Source organism: Acomys russatus, chromosome 19, assembly GCF_903995435.1.
Source record: "Acomys russatus chromosome 19, mAcoRus1.1, whole genome shotgun sequence".
Lineage (NCBI taxonomy): Eukaryota > Metazoa > Chordata > Mammalia > Rodentia > Muridae > Acomys > Acomys russatus.
Genome location: NC_067155.1, coordinates 28,058,121 through 28,079,284, shown reverse-complemented (window position 1 = coordinate 28,079,284; position 21,164 = coordinate 28,058,121). Strand labels below are relative to the sequence as shown.

The window sequence follows — 21,164 nt, the reverse complement described above, 5'->3', positions numbered from 1 at the left end:
ACCTCCTATATGGGAGGACATCAGCCACTGATCATGCATCTCACTGGACTAGACCCTCCTGCCAGGAGCTCACAGGAGACACTCAGGCTGGAGATCTGGATGGGACTCGCTGGGACTCATGATACTGCACGGACACGATGTCCCTGACGCAGAGTGACAATGTAACGTGGGGATCACCACATTAAAGGCAAGTGACTGAGCGTCACCTTCAGAGAACAGAGAGGGAAGAGAGGTGCACCAGCAGCCTGCATCCACCAGCTTCCTTCAGGTCAGCAACAACCCCCCCCCGCCCCCCCACTGTACATGCACTCGTGCCAGAACCCATGGAGCCCATCCTGCCCTTATTCTGATAAAGGCAGCACCATTATCCCTCTCTGCGGGTCAGCATAAGGCTTAGGTTTTTCAGGAAACTCTCTGCAATGCACAATGCAGGCCAATGAAGAGCTTGCTTGTAGAAGAGTGGCACCCATCTCTTATGAGCTACAACTGGTACGTATTTATACACTTGAGGAGGATAGGGCCTGTAGCGCCCTAACATGTCCCCAGAGGCCCAAAGTCTACATATGAAGCTCACTTCTTACTACATTTCTAAACACGTTAAGTAACTATTTTGTTTTATTGACGGCTGAAGTGTGCACGTGTGTACACACATATGTACCACACACATATGTGCACTGATGTCTTCTGACAGATCAAAGTCCACTATAATAAACATAGGGACACTCTCTGATCGTGTCCGCTGCTGCAGAAGCAGCAATCCAGCACTATCCTGCAGGGACCTGGCTCTGGCGACGGAAAGGCTCACACCCCGGCTCACACCCCCAGCCCTCCTCTAGCTGCAAAGCATCTTCACAGATCTGCCAAGGGCACCTCCTCCTTGAGCGGGTGAGGCCGCCTAGGGTACTGTGTGAGGGCACACAGTACTGTTCTATTCCAACAACACTGTGCACAGATGAAGGAAAGGGGAAATAAACCGACACCCAGTCCTGTGCCACACTGCTGTCCTTAGCACCCACACAGAGCATGGTGGCCTTGTGCGATTACTGTGGGACTGGGAAGTCCCCATCACCTAGCCACACTGTGGTGCGCACCATGTAACTCAGGGAGCAGCGATGCTGGTGCCCACAGGCCTACTGTGCTCCAGTCCTACACGGGCACAGCACACCACGCCACAGGGGGTTTCTGCTTTTGATTGGCACCCCTTTGCTGTTCTTTAGCAAGCACTCACTGGAGAAGAGCGCCGTGTCACGTGGCAGCACTGTGCCCTCCTGTGCCAAGAATGCCCCTATGGTACCAACATGGAAGGATGGACAGACTCTGGGATGCCCCACAATGATGAACCATGCTTGGCTCGGTGTGTGTCCCCATGGCTAAGACTTCTGACTACGCTTCCATGGCCCTTACGGTCCCTAGCACCTCACCTTGCCAAGTTTCACTGGCATGGTGCTAAGGCCTCTTAAACTAAAACAAAATGAAGATATTCAGACTGCAGGACGCACCCTTGCACTGTCACAGGCATGCCCTGCCTGACAGAGCTACATGAAAGACAGAGGGACACCTTCAGACTGACAAGTGTCCTGATGACTTACAGTTTCACACGTAAGACACCTGGTTTCATTAGTCAGTGTTCCCTGAAAAATCTCGTGGACCCACGTTGGGTCTGGTGTGCTGCTGTTCTCTTCGCTGTCCACGTCACCGTTACGTAAACGGCCATTTTGCTTTTCCTGTTTTCTTTCTTCTTGTAGAATATCAGCAATTGTATTGAGTAGATAATTTAAGAATTCATGGGCATCTTGTTGCATGTAGTTGTCAAACAGCTCTAAAAATAAAAACAGGAAAGTGAGTATATCTGGCATTTTATCAGAACTAGAAGCACGTGTTAATTATTGATAATATACAAGAAAACAGGAACTCATGCCTCTAAACGAATGGCTAAACTAGAGAGAAATAACGTTAAGATGAAAGAAGCCTTTGGACCCATGGGTGCACGAGGGGCGAGAAGAAACAGCTCTTGGTCACCCTGGTTCTTGCATAAGCACTTTACCGAGATCAAAGCTGGCAGCGGGAGCCCAGCTAGCTTACTAATGAGGGGGCCTGCCCCGAGAGCCAGTTTACGGAAGGAAGGACGTCACCAGGCCACATGCTCCAGTCTGATTTGAGGGAAGAGAGTGAGGCTTTTCAAACTCCTACAGGAGCCTGCCATGCAGCCGGCTTTAGGTGTGGAGACATGGCTTTTTCACGTAGGCCACAGGATCGGCAAAGTCTACTCAGGGTTAGAGCTTCGTGCATGCCCCTTCCTCAGAGCCCTGAGCAGATATGACACAAACACTGGCAGCCTGGCATGGCACCACGCTGGGGCCCTCGGATCCTCTGAGTGCACAGGAGCTCTCTGCAGTTAATAAGCTCAGGCCTTGCTTTACTTATCACCTGGGGACCTTATTTTACAAGGACTGGAGCAAGTAGAATCTCCCTGCCAGGGAAAAACCGAGCAAAAAAAACCCAAACAAACAAAACGTGCTTCCTTCAGGCAATCGACACACCAGGCCCACTAACTGGAGAGCTGTACTTAGGGAGCTTTGGTTTTTTTCATTCTCAATGCATATTAAGGAAAAGCACAGTTGTTTCTTTTAAAGCAAAAATGGGGCAGGGAGCACTCGCCTAGCATCATGAGACCCCAGGTCAACTACACACACACACACACACACACACACACACACACACACGAGCACACACACAAACACATACAAAGGAACAAACAGAAATACATACTTAGGAAAAACGTAGGGAATGTCTAAGATAGACACCATCTAAATTATGTCTTAAAGATCTACAGGTGAGTGAGCACGTTACAGTCCTCGGTTCCTGCATCGGGGTCATCTCCGAAGCCAGGCCTTTACAGAGCACCAGCAGCAAGCACAAGCAGCAAGCTTGAAACTGTCTGGCCAGCCCCACGGCGCTGCTACAGTCGGCATCCTGCACCCCTGAGCCTTGGTTCTTGCTCAGCACCAGGGACAGTAAGGCGCCAGCTCATGCAACTGGAGTGAAGATTCAGAGAACACAGCACTGTACATGCCCGAAGGCCACTGCCCTGGCTACTGTGGACGACATTAAGGAACAGCAGCTACGTACACAACAGCGTGAGCAAAGGGACAGAACAAAGGTGGGTGCACACTGCGCATCCATAGTGTTCTAGAACTAACACAAACCCACCCTCGGCCACCTGAGTGGTCCTACGAGCTCAGGCTCCACCGTGGCAAGGTCTAAAGTGAAGGTGAGATAATGGAAGTCAGTGACCTTTAACCTTTGCTCTCAGTAGCAAACCCTCTGCCCTGAAAGAACGGACTTCTCTGTCCTCTCTGTTGTTCTCTGTCCTCTACTGACACACTATTTCCTAGAGCCAAGGCTCCCCTCACTGTCACCTCCCTGCTGCTTCTAGGAGCTGTGTCTCATCCCCTCTGCCGCCTCTGCTTGCGGCTACATCTCTACCTTACTGCTCTCTTGCTCAAGTATCAGAGCTGCCACCAAAGGAAACGCAGAAAGATCTAGCTGTGTGGAGGCCTGTGGCCCTTTGACTCACACCATTCGACAACTTCTCCCAGCCCCCTGACAGACGGCCTGACTCACGGCCTCCCTAACACGCGGCAACTTTAATATCAGTCAATTCCTTGACGGGAAGTGGCCTGTGTGGTGGCTGCTTCATTTGACCTTGGCACCCAAGAGGCCAAGGCACAGTGAGCTCGAGACCAAGCTAAGCTAGAGCTCAAGACCAGCCGAGGCTTCGGGGCAGCTGCCAGGGAGGAGGGACTAATTCACTGGGGTAGGCAGCACAGTGCTGGAGCAGCCACCATCTCTAACACTGTCATTTCCCCCCCTTAAAACCACTTTCGTATCTGGGTGCGGTGGCACGTGCCTATAATCCCAGCACTGGGGAGGCACAGGCAGGTGGACCTATGTGATTTTGAGGCTAGCCTGGTCTACAAAGCGGAGTCCAGGACAGCTAGAGCTACACAAACAAACACTATCTTGAAAAAACAAAAACCAAACCAAATCAAACAACAAAAAAAAATTTCACATATATGTATTTCTTCCAAAATAACGGCTATGTTTATTACCAAAAATGCAAATGAGTTTTTAATTAAAATCTCTTTGGGAAGGAGCAAGGGGATGGCCCACAGAACAGGGGCTTCAGGTCCACTGAAGTATCATTAAGTATCCTGACCGCCGGGAGTCCGCAGGAGTGAGCGGCACGGCAGGGCAGCAGCCTCTGGAGATTTTGGCTGCAACGTGTTTTTCAGTAAGCGTTATGCTCAATCTGCCAGAAGCTTGCAGTGACTGAGGGATGACGGCTTAGAGCTTTAGAACATTGGTGGAGTACAGAGGGGAGCTGAAGGGCTGCGCTGTTTCCTTGGAAGACACTGCTTTTCCTATGGGTGGCTTCCACTCCACTACCATAGTGGGAAAGATGGGCTTCAGAACTGCTCTGGTAAGGTAAGCCAGTTCATTCACTCACTCACTCACGTTCAGTGAGCACCTACTACACACCAGAACACAATGGTGAGAAAAACCCAGTGAGCTCCCTCCATCGTGGGCCTGACAGTCTAGCGGGAGAGACAGACAATTTCACTATTAAATAACTTATGAAAAGAAGCTATTAAAGTCCAAACACAGCTGTGACATTAATGCAAAAGAGTAAGAATTAGGTCATGGCTTACAATGGTTGACAGCCAGCGCTTTCATGAGAAAACTCTGGGAGGTCCTTGTAGCAGGCCAAGATGGCTACCCCCGCAGCTTGTTGGGGGTAGGGGGTGAGGCTGTCCCTGGGAGTGAGGTGTGCTGTCCTGGAACCTTCCAGGGATAACACAGGTGAGGTGTAGCCACTCTGCCGGTAGCGGAACTCACGGAAGAGGAGAACCCTGACCAGGAGCTCCAGAAAACCCAGCTCACCAGAGCTGCCGCTCAGTGTCTGCAGACCCCGACATCAGAAAACTCACCGACCTGACGATGAGAGGGCGCAACAAAGAACTGGCCAGATCGCCACGCCCCGACTCTGGAAGCTGGGAAAAGGAGGCACTTTGAGAAGTACCATGCTGCGTCTGCGGAGGAACAGGCCAGCACTGAGCGTAACCCTACACAAATCCTCCACCAGGCACTGAAGAGCTGCGAGCCTGTGACTGCTTGGTGCCTATTCTCAAAGCGGGCCATCCCTGTGCCTCTAGCTGACCGACGTCGCCAATTCCTGGGTATGAAATGGCTGATCGCCGAGAGGACAAGCCACGGCGGACACTTGACGCCCCAGAAGCTGTTGAGCGAGCTGCTGGAGGCTTTTCACAGCAGGGGCACCATGATCAAGAGGAGCACAGCACATGAGATGGCAGAGGCCAACCGAGCCCTGGCCCACTACTGCTGGTGGTAGTAGGAAAGACAGGTGGACAAGTCCAGGACACACTGCCACAAAACACCACTTGAGGGCCTGGAGAGATGGCTCAGTAGTTAAGAGCACTGGCTGCTCTTTCTAGAGGACCTGGTTGGATTCCCAGCATCCACATGGCGGCTCACTTATCTTCTGTAACTTTGATTTCAGAGAATTCGACACCTTCTGACCACTGTGGCCACCAGGCATGCACATGGTATACAGACATACATGCAGGCTAAACATCCATATATACTACTACTAATAATAAAGTAATGTTAAAAGGGAAAAGAAGAAAGAAAACTCTGTGCTGATTGTAGAGCGAAACAGAACCGGGTAAAGTAAATATGGGAAACTTACCCTGGTCTACTAGGTGTTATTTGCAAACTACTGGTATCTGCTCATTTGAAGGACACCCAGGCTTAAACAGACGTATTTACGGCTTTATAAACACCCACGGTTTTGTCATCACTCCACAACACCCGAAAAGTTGCTCTTCACAAGCAGCTCCATACGAACCAAGCCCCTTACCTCAGCCACAGCTGTGTGGCTAGCACAGCGGGCTGGCAGGATTCAGGACGTGTTTAACATTGTTTGGATGAATGAATGAACTGAACAAAAGACAGGTGTTCAAACAAGCCACGGTGATATGTGCAAAGGCAATATATACCCACACATCCGTACTTGTTATGTATAGCATATATAGCTAAGGTTCATACAGTCAGAGCACAGAGCTACTGATAAAGCCTCCAGCCAACCTTAATGCCCATCAACTGTTTGGCTGACAGTGAGCATTAAAACAATTCCATCACTGACCTGTGCTGAACTTCCTCCACAGTAAAATGGCAAGCCTACAGGAAGCAGCGTGGGCCCTGAGAAGTGCAGCAGCCTCTGCACCCACCCTGCCCCGGCCCCCTCTGCCCCAAGAGTGCTGCCCTTGCAAGCCCACGCCCGTCCACAGAGATCTTCCCAAGCTCTGGACCGGCCTGCATCTAATGGTCTTCGTGGTAGCACTCTGTTGCCGAGTGCCCTTTATGGCCATCCTCCAGTGCACCTGCGCTGTGTTTTCCATCACGTTTACCCTAGACTGTCAATTGGCTTCAACATGTCAAGTCTCTAACAGCACTTGGTCAGGGGCTTCCCAGCACCTACACCTTGGACGGCCACTCATGATTCTATGCCACCTCTGCTTTCTTCTTCCTGGCAAAGTCACACCACATACACAGTTAGTGGCACCTGTCTTTCCCTGTGGACACTCAGACACCTAAAGGCCTATTTCTGGATTCCCAGGCCTGCACAGAGCTAGTGCACAACAGAAAATCAGTATGTAATGATCAATGTGGGCCATCACCTAATGTCCACCTGCCACCACAGACAGGGTACATGTGGGGCTGGAGCAGTCACACAGTGTCCACCTGCCACCACAGACAGGGCACATGTGGGCCTGGAGCAGTCACACAGTGTCCACCTGCCACCACAGACAGGGCACATGTGGGCCTGGAGCAGTCACACAGTGTCCACCTGCCACCACAGACAGGGCACATGTGGGCCTGGAGCAGTCACACAGTGTCCACCTGCCACCACAGACAGGGCACATGTGGGCCTGGAGCAGTCACACAGTGTCCACCTGCCACCACAGACAGGGCACATGTGGGCCTGGAGCAGTCACACAGTGTCCACCTGCCACCACAGACAGGGTACGTGTGGGGCTGGAGCAGTCACACAGTGTCCACCTGCCACCACAGACAGGGCACATGTGGGCCTGGAGCAGTCACACAGTGTCCACCTGCCACCACAGACAGGGTACGTGTGGGGCTGGAGCAGTCACACACAAGTCCTTACACTTGCCTAGGTATTAGAGTTAGAAGTCAAGGTCTGATCCTTCTCCAAATACAATGCCAACCAGCCTGTGCAAACACAACTGAAAATGCATGCTGCCTCTAACACGGCATGGAGGAGGCTAAGGCAGGCAAGGCGGTCCAACAGTGGGGACCAGCAACACTGATATAACATGGTGTCCAGAGAGCTAAAATAAAGTGCCAGAAGGAAAACGTGCGGAAACAGTACAGTAACCACACCCTCAGCTGTATGCTCCCACATGAAATCCTCAAAGAAAACACAGAAGCCTGAGGTAAACGTTAGTGTGTTCCAAAACACATTTACAGATGCCAGCAGCACCAGTACTGAGAACTCTCTTCTAGTAACTGACTTCTGTGAAAAGACACAGTCATCATAAATATTTATTCTGGTAGCTGCCTCACTGAAACAGTAGTTAGGGGGAAAAGAAACAGTAGTTAGTAGGTCTGGTGCTCTGTCAACTTATTCTTTCTAAATAAAAACAGAACTTTAAAAACCATCTATAAAAATATGTCGGGTTGTGGCAAACAAAGACAGGAAAATTCTTCAATTACGTAACTGAATATGACGTTCAAAACACTGTAGGTGCAGGGCCTGAGCAACAGCTAAGTGTCTGGCGTAAGCTCAGATCCAAGGCTCAGTACTGCAGAAGACAACTGTGTGTGTCTGCATGTGCGTGTGCGTGTGTCTACACTCAGCTTAACCTGTGTCCAGCACAAGTCAATCAACCTTTAGAAGAACAAGTCATGGTGCATTTAAAAAGCACAGGCGTCCAGCTTAAAAAGCCAGTAAGAACACACTACTAACTAACCACATGGGAAATGGAGCAACTGTATGAACACAGAGGCGTGGTAAACATGGCGCACCACCATGCACAAGCACTTCCCACCGCATACACCTCCAAAGGCAAGCCTCGATTCAGACAGGATGACCTAACTCCTGTTAGGTTAACCCAAACGGCTTCAGCTGAGCTTCCTTCTTTCCTACAGGTTCCCCTGTGTAGCCCTGGCTGTTCTGGAACGCGTTCTCTCTCTCTCTGTAGACCAGGCTGGCCTCGAACTGTGAGGTATCCACCACCGCCCTGCATGAGTTCCTTAAAAATAGAAAACTATGCAGATCTGGCATCTGAACAAGTAAGCGCCTCTCAGGAGAGGGAAAATGTGGTGTTCGCAGGACTCAAAATGCTCTGTAACTGTAAGTAAAGTAAACACCTCCTCAGAACGCCTGTCAGCCTTAAGAACTGCCTCTAGGCGTGCCATGCAGTGTGGGAGTCTCTCTCCTCTGTCAGGGATCGCTCACTCTTACTAGTTTGTCCCCACTTAACTCATACACAATATAGCTGCCCAGCTTAGAGGCACATAATACACCAGTACACTTAACTGCCAATCTTACTGCTGTTTCTCCATGACAGGTGCAGCTGACTAAACAACAATTCAATTGTATTTCTCCAGAAGCCTGGACCCCACAGGCTACCCAGCAGCAGCACATCTTACAAGGCAGAGCTTGCTGATGAATCAATGAGGCCGAACACCAGCTCTGCCACTTCCCCGGAACTCTGCTGCCTTGGCCAAGTGCTGCACATGCCTTGGCCACATAACTTAAAGTCTTGTAAAAGTTAAATGAAAAGTATCTCAAAGAAGAAAGAGATGGGGGCCAAAAGTTGTGGTGCACGCCTTTAACTCCAGCACTCAGGACGCAGAGGCAGGGGGATTTCTGTGAGTTCAAGGCCAGCCTGATCTACAGAGTGAGTTCTTGGACAGCCAACGGTACACAGAGAAACCCTATCTCAAAACAAATCTAAACAGAAAAAAAAAAAAAAAAAAAAAAAAAAAAAGAGGGAGGGAGAGAGAGGGGGAGAGAGAGAGAAGGGAAGGAGGGAGGGAGAGAGGAAGAGCTGGATGGACTTCGCAGTAACAAGGACAGATTAACATTTGTCCATCCTAAACCCTAAATGGCCTCAACTTGTATGATTTTTGTTTGTGGCCAAAGTAAGGGAAATAATGTACTCTCTACCTATGATTTTTTTTTTAAGATAAATGAATTAATATAGGAAAGCAATATATAACCAATAAATCACATTCCATGGAAAATTTTGTTTTTGTTTTGTTTTAGGGGTTGGGGTGTGGGTATAGGAGCTTGTTGTCCAGGCTACCCACATAATAGTTATCTCCATGTCTCTGCCTCCTGAGTGCTGGGACTCCAGGCACATCTACCACACAGGGCAAAAACCTTCATTCTTGATAGAAGTGTCAAGTGGGCAAAAAGGAGAGAGGGTTCCATACTCCCTGGCCCAAGGTGTTTACATGAGGAACACACTCCCAACACAGCTCAAGCCCTTGCTGCACTGTGCCCTGCTAACACAGAAGCTCTCCCCACTCAGCCCTTGCTCTGTCTTCCTAAGACAGCAGCTCTCCCTGCTCAGCCCCTGCTCTGCCCTGCTAACACAGGAGCTCACGTCTCCACAGGCTCCTGTGCTAGGGACTTAGGTCCAGCTGCTGATGCTTTGGAGAAGTTTATGGAACCTTCAGGAAGGGGGCCTTCCTTCACGAAGCAGTCACGGGAAAAAGCTGGCCCACTTCCTGTTCTTCCTCTGCTTCCTGTGTAGGGCTGAAATGTGATCTCTCTGCTGGGCCACCCCTGGAGCCATGCTCCACCCCCCAACAGCATGGACTACACTCCCCTCTGGTAACAAATTCTTTCTGCCCTAGCTTGCCTTTGTCAGAATATTCTAGTAAGAAGTTAACACAGTGAGGTAGAGGCAGACGCTGCAGTGTGTCTTCCCAGGACACGAGTGATACGGAGGCATTACCATTTTCTTTTCGCAATCTCGTGATGAATTTCTTGGGCGGGATCACGCCGACCTTCTTCTTCTGGGTGGCTATGCTGTGGAAGAGGTCTGCCAGGCAGGTGAGAAGGTTCTCCTTTTTTCTGGGCTGACTCTTGTATGCCAGAACTTTTTCCCGAAATGGACGACAAAAATAAAGTGCTTGAAGAACTGAGTTGCAATAGCAGGTATTTCCAAACTACAAGAGGAGAGAGGGATGTTGTTAGAGGCCAAGAGCGAGGCTGTGAAGAGGGGGCAGCCTGGGAAAGCAGAGCACTGCAGCCTCACTGTTCTAAATCCCAGTTACTCCTAACACTGGCCTTTATTTGGCTTAAAAGATCTGGTGCACATCTTGAATCCTAGCACTCAGGAGGCAGAGGCAGGCAGATCTCTGAGTTGGAGGCCAGCCTGGTCTACAAAGTAAGTGCAGGACAGCCAGGGATACAAGAGAAACCCTGTCTCGAAAAACAAACAAAACCAAAAAACAAACAAACAGCACAAAACCCTCACACACACTCTTCCAAGAAATACACTAAAGTAAAATTAGTGTATTTATCAAGGTCTCACAGGTGCTATATAGTAAGCAAACACAAAACATGAAACTAAAAGCGCAGTGGCCTGGGAGTGTCAGCCTTGGAGGAGAGCCTATCAAGCGCCAGAGCCCAGTGGCCAGTGGCAGGCAGTCCTCCACAAGTCACCTCACGCTGCTCGCTGGCCGGCAAGCACTGCTTTGGTACTCTACTTCCTCCCTTCAAAAAGCACAGCAGCCACTGCCTTACAGAGCGAACACGCGCTGAGATTCAGTCCCCTTGAGGTAAACGGAACTATCTCAAGTTATGAGCAACAGCAGCAAGGCGGAACATGGCACAGAACGCTTCCATGGTAAGAAAGCTTAAAGCCTGGCTGCGGCCAACCTTGTGTTTGCATGTTCGTCTTCCAAGAGACTGAGCAAACGGAGGTCCTCAGACCCACTGCGATGCACAGCACAGGGAGAATCTTTTTTTTTTTTTTTTTTTTCCTTTTTGAAGAAGTATGAGGGAAAAGAGAAAAGATGAGAGCCTTTGAAAAGGCATGACTTCCCATGTGAGGCCTGCTCAGCAGAGCCAAGCTGGCTTCAGAAAGACGCTGTGAAATGAAGACTTCCCAGCACGGTAGCTGAAGACTAGGCTGTGGCTCACTGAAAACTCTGGCTATCTCCAGAGAAAGTGCACCTGCAGGGTACACATGCAGCACCATTTCTTTAGTGGTCAGCACACTCTGGTGCTGGCAAAGAGAGACAACATCCATGACCAGGGCACCCTCATCAAAGGATGTGTAACCCAAGTTAACAACTTCCACAGAAACAAAAGAAAAACAAAACCTCCACCTCACAGTTACATCAGTAATGTTAACACGAAGACTCATGGCCTGTGAGAAGACAAGAAGAGACGCACAGGATGAGACAGGAGAGGCGTCTGTAGAATGTGCACATATCGAGAAGACCGTAAGTAGGCTGCAGTAAAACACCACAACCACGGCAACTTGAGGAGAAAAGGGTTTATTTTGCTTACACTTGCAGGTCACAGTGCATTACTGAGGGAAGTCAGGGCAGGACTCAAGGCAGGAGCCTGGAGGCAGGAGCGGATGCAGCGCAGCCTGCTCTAGGCCTGCATGCAGCCTGATCTTAGGGCAATCCCTTAATTGAGGTCCCTTCCTCTCAGATGACTTTAGCTTGTGTCAGGCTGACTTAAACCTATCCAGTATAAACTGGGTGTGGTGACACACACCTTTCATCCCAGCACTTGGGAGGCAGAGGCAGACAGACTGATCTGAGTTTGAGGCCAGCCTGGTCTACAAAGCAAGTCCAGAACATACAAGGCTATACAGAGAAACCTCGTCTCGAAAAAACGAAAAACAAAAACTGTCCAGCTCAAGCCCCGACTGTGTCAACACAGCCTGTCCATCCTCTGAACACAGCGCGGCAGGCAGAGGAGCCAGTCCTGAAGCCCTACCCCTGGACAGTTCTCTTTTACTTAACTGCAATCAGTTCTGTTCAGAAACCAAGAATCGGCATTCTTTCTCAACAATCAGCTAATCTTCATAATAATTAGAAACCCCCCTTTCTGGTTTTTCGAGGCAGGGTTTCTCTGTGTAGCCCTGGTTGTTCCAGAACTCTCTGTAGATCCGCCTGCCTCTGCCTCCCAAGTGCTGGGATTACAGGCGTGTGCCACCATACCTGGCTTCAAAACTCTTTCAGTTTTATTTTTTGTTTGTGTCTGTATGGTGCCTATTATGTGTATGTGTATGCTGGTGCCCACTAAGGCTTAGAAGAGGGAGTTGGACAGCCTGAAACTGGAGTGACAGGCGGCTGGGAGCCACTGTCTGAGAGCTGGGAACCGGACCCAGATCCTCTGTGAGAGCAGCCAGTGTTCTGAACCACTGAGCCTTCTCTCCAGCCCAGGACCGTGCTGCTGCTGCTAATGGTCCGCAGGAGCCTCGCACTGGACTTGCTGTATGTACTGGAGAACGGATGAGAACAGGGCCAGGCACACAAACACGGGAGGCCATGTGTGGAGCAGCGAAGGGACAGAGCTGTACTCAGTGTGTGAGAAGCCTGTTGAACCTGCAAGTTCCTCACCAGCAAACGCCACAGATGAACTTACACAACCACACGATCAAGGTCCAAAACAATGCTTTCAAAGAACTTAGCTAATAAAAATTTTAAAACACATAAAAAACCCACCCGTAACCAAAAATGTATTAACCAGGTGGTGATGAACAATCATGAGAATAATCCCATTTGTTTCCTGTAGGGTAATAAACTGCTTATCTCATGGTTCAGCCAGCACGAGATGCCAGACTCCCACAGGTGACTGCTTGGTGGTGGCCCAAAAGGGACGCCCATAAGGCGGGTCTAGTAGCAATTCTACCAGTGTACACTTTTTGGAAAAGCAATGATGCCTGGAAATGCAGCTACTTACAGGCCTCTCCTTTAAACAAAACCCGTGTCCTCTCTCCTCCTCCAGCCTCCCCTAGCAGTTCTGGGCTTAGGATGCAGGGCCTTAAGCACCCTGCACAGCGCTTTCCCACTCCCCTGTGGCCTACTCTACTCCAGAGTATTTAAAGCAGCTCCAAAGATACAGGAGAAATGACTTAAAACACTGACCTCGGAATTATCCTAGCCATTCCTCGCATCACCCCAAGAGCCAACACTCCCGTTACCCTTAAGCAAAGCTGCAGTTTTAATACGGACTTAATCACACACATTGAGACAGAAATTCATGCTTATGAAAGGACAGTTGTATGCCCCAAGTGTGGGCGTAGGCGGCTCAAGAGAGTTGAGCCAAACTTGATATTTAAGGGGCACCTATGAGTAAGTAGTGTGATAATCCTAAAAATAAAAAAAGTGGCAAACCAGCAAGAGAGAAGCAGAGAGGGATGGAAAAGTAAGAGCTGGGCAGAAAAGACTGAACATAAGCTGTCGGAATCCAATAGTTTCTTCTTAGCTCCTTCCTCCTGGCCTGGCTGCTATGTAGCTTCAAGAGAACCCTGCTCATAGTTACAATGGCCCATGCTTTCTAGATATCCTTTAAAAACAGTATCTCAAAATGAACCAGGCCTGAAGACCATACAACTAACTCCATGAGCTTCTAGCCAGAGCAGCATTCCGGCTGGCGCTGTGGAGCGGGCGTCGCAGGGATTTCATGCTCCCACTACCCGCATATCCATATGCACCTGGGTACCACCAAGACTGAGGTTCAGCTGTGTAAAGGACAGGTTTGTTAAACTCCAAAGGACTTGCTGGGCTTGAAGGATATCTTTATCCGGGCGGGAGACACTCGCACATGAGTGCTAGCTCTAGTTAAACTACTCCAGGCTCAAGCGATCACTCGTCTAGTTATAGGTCAAACTTTTGCTGTGAGAATTTTGTTGCCAGAACTGGGAAATTGGGCCAACAAGTTAGAAACTGTTCTGAGAGTGTTTAAGGCCTCAGACAGCTCTACCTCCTTCCACTACTGGTCAGTTTACAATCCTGACGACACAATGAAGACGTGCACTCACTCACAGTCTCCACGCTTCCAGGCTTGCGGAGGATCGCTAAGGCTGCTATCTGTGATACTTACATTGACTAATCCAAAATAGTGCTCGTTGACCGGAAACTGTTCTGGACCAATCTCTTTCTCTAATGCCGAGGCATTGGCGCCCTGTAAAATGAAAACCACAAATCTCAGCATTTATGGCAATTCTGTAATTTCCAATCATACAGGCGGAGACATCCTTTAAAAGGCCATACTCAAATCACAGCAAACCAACGTTATTAAAAACAACAACACTAAGAATGATACTGAAGACGAATAGCTTTTAACCACATGGCTAAATACTGCCCTGCACAAGCTAGTCAGGAACCGTGCTCCTAGCACACTCCTCCATCCTAAGCACTCAGGGAGGACTGCTGCCTCCTACACTCTAACAGGACTAGACTGCTTGCTGGCAACCACCATGGAGCTCAGAGTATGGAAGGCAGGCTCGCACAGTGCAGGGCCAGCCAGGATGCTGCCCAGGCCTGGACTACTATCTTTAACCCACTGTCCTGGAGGAAGACCCAGAAGTAATGGCCAGATGGCCAAGGGGTGAGCAGAGTCAGTGACCCCCGCACGGCTGACCCACAAAGGAACTCCCAACATGAAGACAGACCTCTGGGATCAGAAACACTATAAAGCACGGAGCTGGAGTGCGACAGAGCACACACCGCCTCCGCTCACATGACTCTTCCTTTGCTCAAGCCCAGTGTCAGCTCCTGAGGCTCCTGCTCTGCTCTTGTCCAGCTCACAGTCCCCTCCCCACTCTGCTTTTCTCTCCCCTTTTTTCCCGTTCTTCTCCCTAAGAGTGCAGCTGGCCTGACTGCTGGTCCTGATGCCGTAGCTCCTGAGAGCTGGGCTTATCTGTTCATCTTCATTGTTTTTCACTGTGCATATGTGTGTTGAGTTTGGGCACCATATGCATGTGTATGCAGGTGTCCTTGAGAGCCAGGAGCTGTCACGTGGCGACATGCGTGATGATGCTGCCGCACAGCACTGCCTATCCACTGCTGAGCGCATCCCCAGCCCCTAGTCCTGTTTCTTTACCTCTTTCTTTTCAGTCTTTTAGCCAAGAAATAATCCAGTTCTTACAGGAAGATGAAAACTGCCTGATCTGTCCTCACCGCTGGGAGAACAGGAAGAGGAAACACATCCCTTCCAACAATTCACACACGTGCCGGACCTCCTGAGAGCCTGGGCCTACTCCGAGGGCCAGTGTGGTTTAGCAACAGCGTCAAACCCACCCAGGACACAAAGCCCCAAGATGCTCTAAGTGAACGGTGCCCCACAAATGGCAAAATTACCAACACACTGCGGAAGGTAGATTCAGTTTACCTGCAAAAGAGCTCTAATAAAATGCTAAGAAATTTGAGAAAAGAGATTACTAACACAAAATAGAAAGCACAGAGTAAGAGAACGCAGCGCAACAGATAACAGCTGTGAGAGGCAGAAGTGCAGAGGGACAGAGAAAATGGCCAACACCTGCCAACCAAGAGCAGGCACTTGGCATTGGCCCTAAAGGTCAATCGGGTTCTTAGAAAAGACAGAATAGTTACAGAGGTCGAAATTAAACCTGGTATTGTGCCACAGCTTTAACTCATTTTCCTGTCAACATGTGGCCAACTAACACCTGTTCTATTAAAAATAGAAATGTTGCCAGGTGGTGGTGGCACGCGCCTTTAATCCCAGCAATTGGTGAGTTCCAGGACAGCCAGGACCACACAGAGAAACCCTGTCTAAGGGGGAAAAAAATGTTTTACAAAAAAAAAAAAAAAAAAAAAAAAAAAAAATCCCATGAGAGCATGGATCCACTTGAAATGGCTATAGACACAGGCATCCCAGAGACCAGACTGTAAAGCCACAGGCCCAAGTCTGGCCTGTGCTACGTTAAGTTTCTGCCAGGACCTGAGTTTCCTGAGGGGCAGCATTCTGTGACTCTGTGCCTTCCTTCCACCCATACGAAGGCATGTCAGATCACGACACTTTTTTAAAACATGGACCGTACAATGCAAACGGTGTACCAAAGACCAAGGTCTAGAACAAAAGACGGGAGCACAGCCTCACCCATCGCTCAATACTGTTGCCACAGGTAATCACGGTGTTAGAGACACACTTAATACACAGACATTATGAACTTGCAGCCACAAGCAAATGCCAGGCGTGCTTCTCTGACCTCCCTAGGTTCATTCCCGCAGTGAGGACTTTCCAGAGGACAACAGTGCGGACACCTGTGGCCTGTCCTCTGATAATGAAAAGTAGTAACATGTTGAACAATGCTGGCAAAGCAAGAATACCCTCTGCCGGTATCCCTCACCAACACAGGGAAACACACATCCAAGAAGCCTTCCTTCTACCTGTGTGAGAAATACAAAAATCACATAAATGCAAGCTAACATCCTGCAATGTTCTCATGAAAACGATTAGCTTATTTTAGAACAAACATTATGTTCATAGAAATAAGCTGGACATTAGGAATATCCTGTCTCCAAGGTCCACATCAAGGCCAGGGGTGGGGAAGAGGGGCTCAGGTTATGTCTAAGGTCGGGGGGGGGGGGGGTTGCGGCGGCGGCTCAGGGCATGTCTATGAGGACATGTTATTTTTGAAACGTTGATTATGAACAGTGTACACTGTTTATGTGAGAAGATAATGTACTTTAGTGAGAAATAAAGTATAACATCCATACCTGCTATCTAGAAAAGATAAGTTTGCATTATTGTACTTGGATGCTACACAGTTATGGTAAACTATTGATTCTCAGTTTTCCTGTTGATAGTTCTCAGTTTCGTGTCCTATCTTATTTTAGAATCCAACACTTCTCCTCGCAAGTCAAATATTGACCAGGGTCAGCTCAGGTCAGTGCATCAAGGAGAGGCAGGAGAGGCTGCGGTGCCTTGAGGAAGCTAAGAACGTGTCAGGAGGGAGAGGAAGCACCCGCGAAGCTAGGAGAGTGTGAACTCCACAACCCGAGAGCAGGCTGAGACAGTCCTAACGCAGGGCAGTGCAAGACACTGCTTCATACCGTGAAGGAGAGCAAAGCATACCGCTCACACCAGTCCTAATTGCCCTGAAAACCCACCAAGGTCAGGAAGTGGTATGACAAAACAAATCATATTTACACCCTGAGTTCAGAAGCACCGAAGAAGAGTGTCGCAGCAGAAAGGGCGGGAACGGGGAAAAAGACACCTTCTAACTTGGTCTACTGTGCCAGAAGAAGGCTGAGCAGCAGCAAAAACTCTGAATCTGCATATCCGTCACCCCAAGTCTTGCTTCTTGACCTTGATTCTTAAAAACACTCAGCACTCAGGAGGCTGAATTCGAGATCACCTGGTCTACATATAGATTCTGGGCCAGCCAAGACTACACAATGAGACCCCATCTTAAAAATAAAATTAAAATAATTTAAAAGTGCTGGGTGGGGTGGCAAACAGCTTTGATCCCAGCACTTGGAAGGCAGATCTCCATAGTGAGTTCCAGGGCATCTACAGCTACAGTGAGATCCTGTGTAAAAAAACAATAAAACAAAAGAAAACAAAATAAAAGCCTGTGCTCCAGCACTGACGCTCCAGCCTGTGACGACAGCCTAGACTGCACTCTGTAGTATTTGGGGTGAGCATCAGCCAGGCCACCTGGTTGGGACACAGGCAGGCTGGCAGTGGCCTGGCTGAGTGGCAGCTGCCCATGCCCAGGCTGCTCTCCTGACCTAGTTCTCACATGAACTCAATTTTCTCCCCAGCAGGGAAGGGAGCAGAGCTATGGCACGCGCTACAAAACCACAGCGCTGCCACACAGAATCCTAAACGGTACCATAGCACACACACAGCTCACATCTAAATTATGGAGAACATTTCAGTCCTTTGAGCCTCCATGTTTACACAAGCACAGAGCTGAGAACACTAATCATGCCCACCTCCCCGGAAACATGCAAAGAAAGATGAGAGCAAGTGCCCGGCACCTCAGAGCACAAATGTCATCTCAAAATGAGGACTTGGCACACAGCGACTCTGGGTAAAGCATATGCTATGACTAATAGCCAAAACAGCAAAGACTAAAATGTCAGCAGCCTTGCTGCCTCTTGAGGCCGAACTCTGTACAAGCTCTACAGTGGCAATTGCTGCCTCTGCCACCGCCAAGCTGGTTCCCATGGAGGGCATGTCAGTGTCCATCTTACCCCCAAAACGCCCAACCCCAGAAGGGAAGCCTTCCAGCAAGTCTTAAAGGACATCTCTCTTCTCGCAGGATGACAAGAGGGTGCTTTCTCTTCTACCCATCCTCCCAGAGGCCCATGGTAACACTGAGCATGCCCATCGGTCAACCCAGAAAACTGTCAGGGCCAACTGAGCACAAATTTAGATGTACTCCTAGCCCTCCATGTATGCAATCCCTCCCACCAACAGCAGAGTATACACACTACACCAGGTAAGAAAGCCAGGCGACAGGTGACATTCAGCTTTCTATAGTCATTAATAAAATGATCAACAAAAACAACAGGCATATAACATTAACCCCCAAACCCAAAAGAATCACTGCAAACTCAGTGCTCCCATTAAATGTGTGCTAACGGTGCCAATCTTCCAGCTGTGTGACTCAGCATCTCAGTCTTACCCACCTCATGGCTGGGTAAGACTGAGGTTCACCCCCAACCTTCTAAGGCAGCGAAAGCGCAACTGTGAGAGGCTGGCCGCATGCTAACTAACCTTCTCAAATTCTCTCTCTCTCTCTCTCCTCCCTCTCTCTCACATACACACACAAACTAACCTGCCCAGTCCGTACAATGCTACTGGTGTGTACACAGCTCTAGCACTCATCAGTCATTACTGAATAACTGCTTAGGGACTCATCCCTGAAGGACACAGTTTCAACCCTTCTCAGCAGCCCCTGGCTTTCTGTCCCTTTTTGTCTGGGGTGGGGCCCTGTGAGATGTCCCTTTCCATGTCAGCGGATATGTTGATTGGTGCTGTGCTTGCTTTAGTCTTGCTTAGGCGGCCACACTGTTGAGGCATCATGGGAGAAGCTTCCTTGTCATCTCTAGGGAACGTACCCCCTAGCAGACTCTGTTCCTCTGGCTCTTAGTCTTTCACTCTCTGTACTGATGGTCCTTGAGCCTTAGCTGCAAGGCTTGTGTTGCAGATGGAGCTAGGCATCCTTTGATCAACGGTTTTATCTTCATTTTGGCCAGCTGTAGGCTTCTGTAATGTCTCCATGTACTGTAACATTTATTTAATGAAGACTGAAAGCTCCACCTATCTGTGGTATGCAGGATAAGTAATTATACAACGCAGGCAGGAACTGTGCTGGCTTACTAACGTGAAGGTATGCGTTTCTCCACTAGGTCCATGGCTTCGCCAGCCACAGGGAGCTGGCAACACTTAGTTCCTTCTTACTGAAGGGGCCCTAAGTCCAATTAAGGTTAAATTTAAGCTCTCGGTTGCCCCCAAGACTTAAGTGCCACTGCTGTGGTCCACAGGCGTTACAGCTGCGTAGGACTGTTGGCCGCTGCCTTCCCTTGGAAGCTGGAGCAGCACCTTCCAGTGCTACCAAAGCGTACCCTGAGGGCTGAGGAGGCCTGCAGGCCCAATCCAGACCAGGTCCTCCAAGCCCTGTCTAAGTGAGGCTAGCCACACAGGTCTATTTAGTCTCAGACTCACTGTGACATATGCTTATGTGAAACCTTTATTTTCAAGTCGGTATGGTTATAAAAGTTCTGTAATATGGAATCTTTTTTAAAAAATGATCTTTCTTATATACGCATCCATCTTTTATTGAACTCAAGATGCATGAACACTATATACATTCGGTATTTAACGTCTACATTTATGTATTTATTTAAACTCTGTACTGTAGTAAAATATGCATGAATATGAGGTCTTAAATCTACACCAACAAACATGCGCTTCACGCTTGTTATGTGCTATCCGTCCACAACAGAGTAACTATCAATTGTTAGAAAGCACAGGGTGGGTGAAGAGCCAGCTCGGAGCTAAGAGCACTCACTGCTGTGGCAGACGACCCAGGGTCGGTTCCCAGCACCCACAGCAGACCGCTGAACGCCTAAAATTCCATCTCCAGGAACACTGCACATGCCCACATGAAGGCAGGCAGGCAGGCACCAGTCCAAAAAGGATTAATTACTTTTTTAAAAAAGGAGTCTACACCCAGAACTTCACACACATCACCTTAAATTTCTGAAGTTTAATTCTCAAAACAAATTCTAATATAGAGATCCATATATGTACATATGTGTGTATGTGTATGTATGTGTGTGTATGTATGTTCAACAAAACCGGTATTCTCAGTTAAGCCCTAAGGAAAATTTAATTATATTCTTTCTTTGCTACATAATAAAAAATTCTTTACATATAACAAATCCAGACATTTTAGCTTGAAATACAACTTTCACATCTCAAAAGTTCATCTGCTCTAAGACAAGGTGTCAGTGACTATCCAGCCAAAAGAACAAAACAGAACTGCTGAGCTCAGAAACGCAGTCTTCACTGCTGATCTGATTTGAAAATATGTGGAACCCACAGGGTCGGGGAGGGGGGGTGCTGCCATTCTCCACTGCTGTAGAGTGTAAGCCCTGGGCGGGAGGTGGGGGTGGGGTAGGATTGTTTCAGGAGAAATACAGACCAGGACAGGAGCAAAGGGCCGCTCTGCAGTCTGCTGACCATGAGGGCCGTGTGAGCCTTTGCTGCCAGGACTTGCATGGACCACAGTATACACAGGCAAAGTCCAGGCTGCTTTAAATACATGAACAAATGAATGAACAGAACCTTCCTTCTTAAGATGACCTGCCAGCAGCACACAGAAAGCCTTAAATATAATGAATGAAATCTGGTGAGGAACAGCGTATTTACTGGCACCTCAAAAGTACCTCCCCAGAAATTAATTACAAAGTAAAAGACGGTAGTAATTTCACAGTGGAAAAACCTGATGAACTAGTATTCCTACTTGGAAAAATGTATAACCCAAATCTAATCGTGAAGAACATCAGCCAAACCCAGCTGAGAAGAGCAG

General features: G+C 48.9%; 2 protein-coding genes and 1 pseudogene across 2 annotated transcripts in view; 1 reads left to right on the top strand and 2 right to left on the bottom strand.

Moving 5' to 3' along the window:
* The window catches only part of Cdk8 (cyclin dependent kinase 8), a 571,315-nt gene that overhangs the window by 329,793 nt on the left and 220,358 nt on the right, over positions 1–21,164 (bottom strand). The window lies entirely within an intron of this gene.
* The window catches only part of Usp12 (ubiquitin specific peptidase 12), a 48,369-nt gene that overhangs the window by 7,549 nt on the left and 19,656 nt on the right, over positions 1–21,164 (bottom strand). The window contains exons 2-4 of the mRNA XM_051162917.1: positions 14,195–14,275; positions 10,077–10,290; positions 1,590–1,819 (exon numbers count right to left, since the gene is read on the bottom strand). Of these exons, the coding sequence (XP_051018874.1) occupies positions 1,590–1,819; positions 10,077–10,290; positions 14,195–14,275 (525 nt within the window). The remainder of the gene's footprint in view (positions 1–1,589; positions 1,820–10,076; positions 10,291–14,194; positions 14,276–21,164) is intronic.
* On the top strand, positions 4,463–5,413 carry LOC127202946 (28S ribosomal protein S7, mitochondrial-like; annotated as a pseudogene).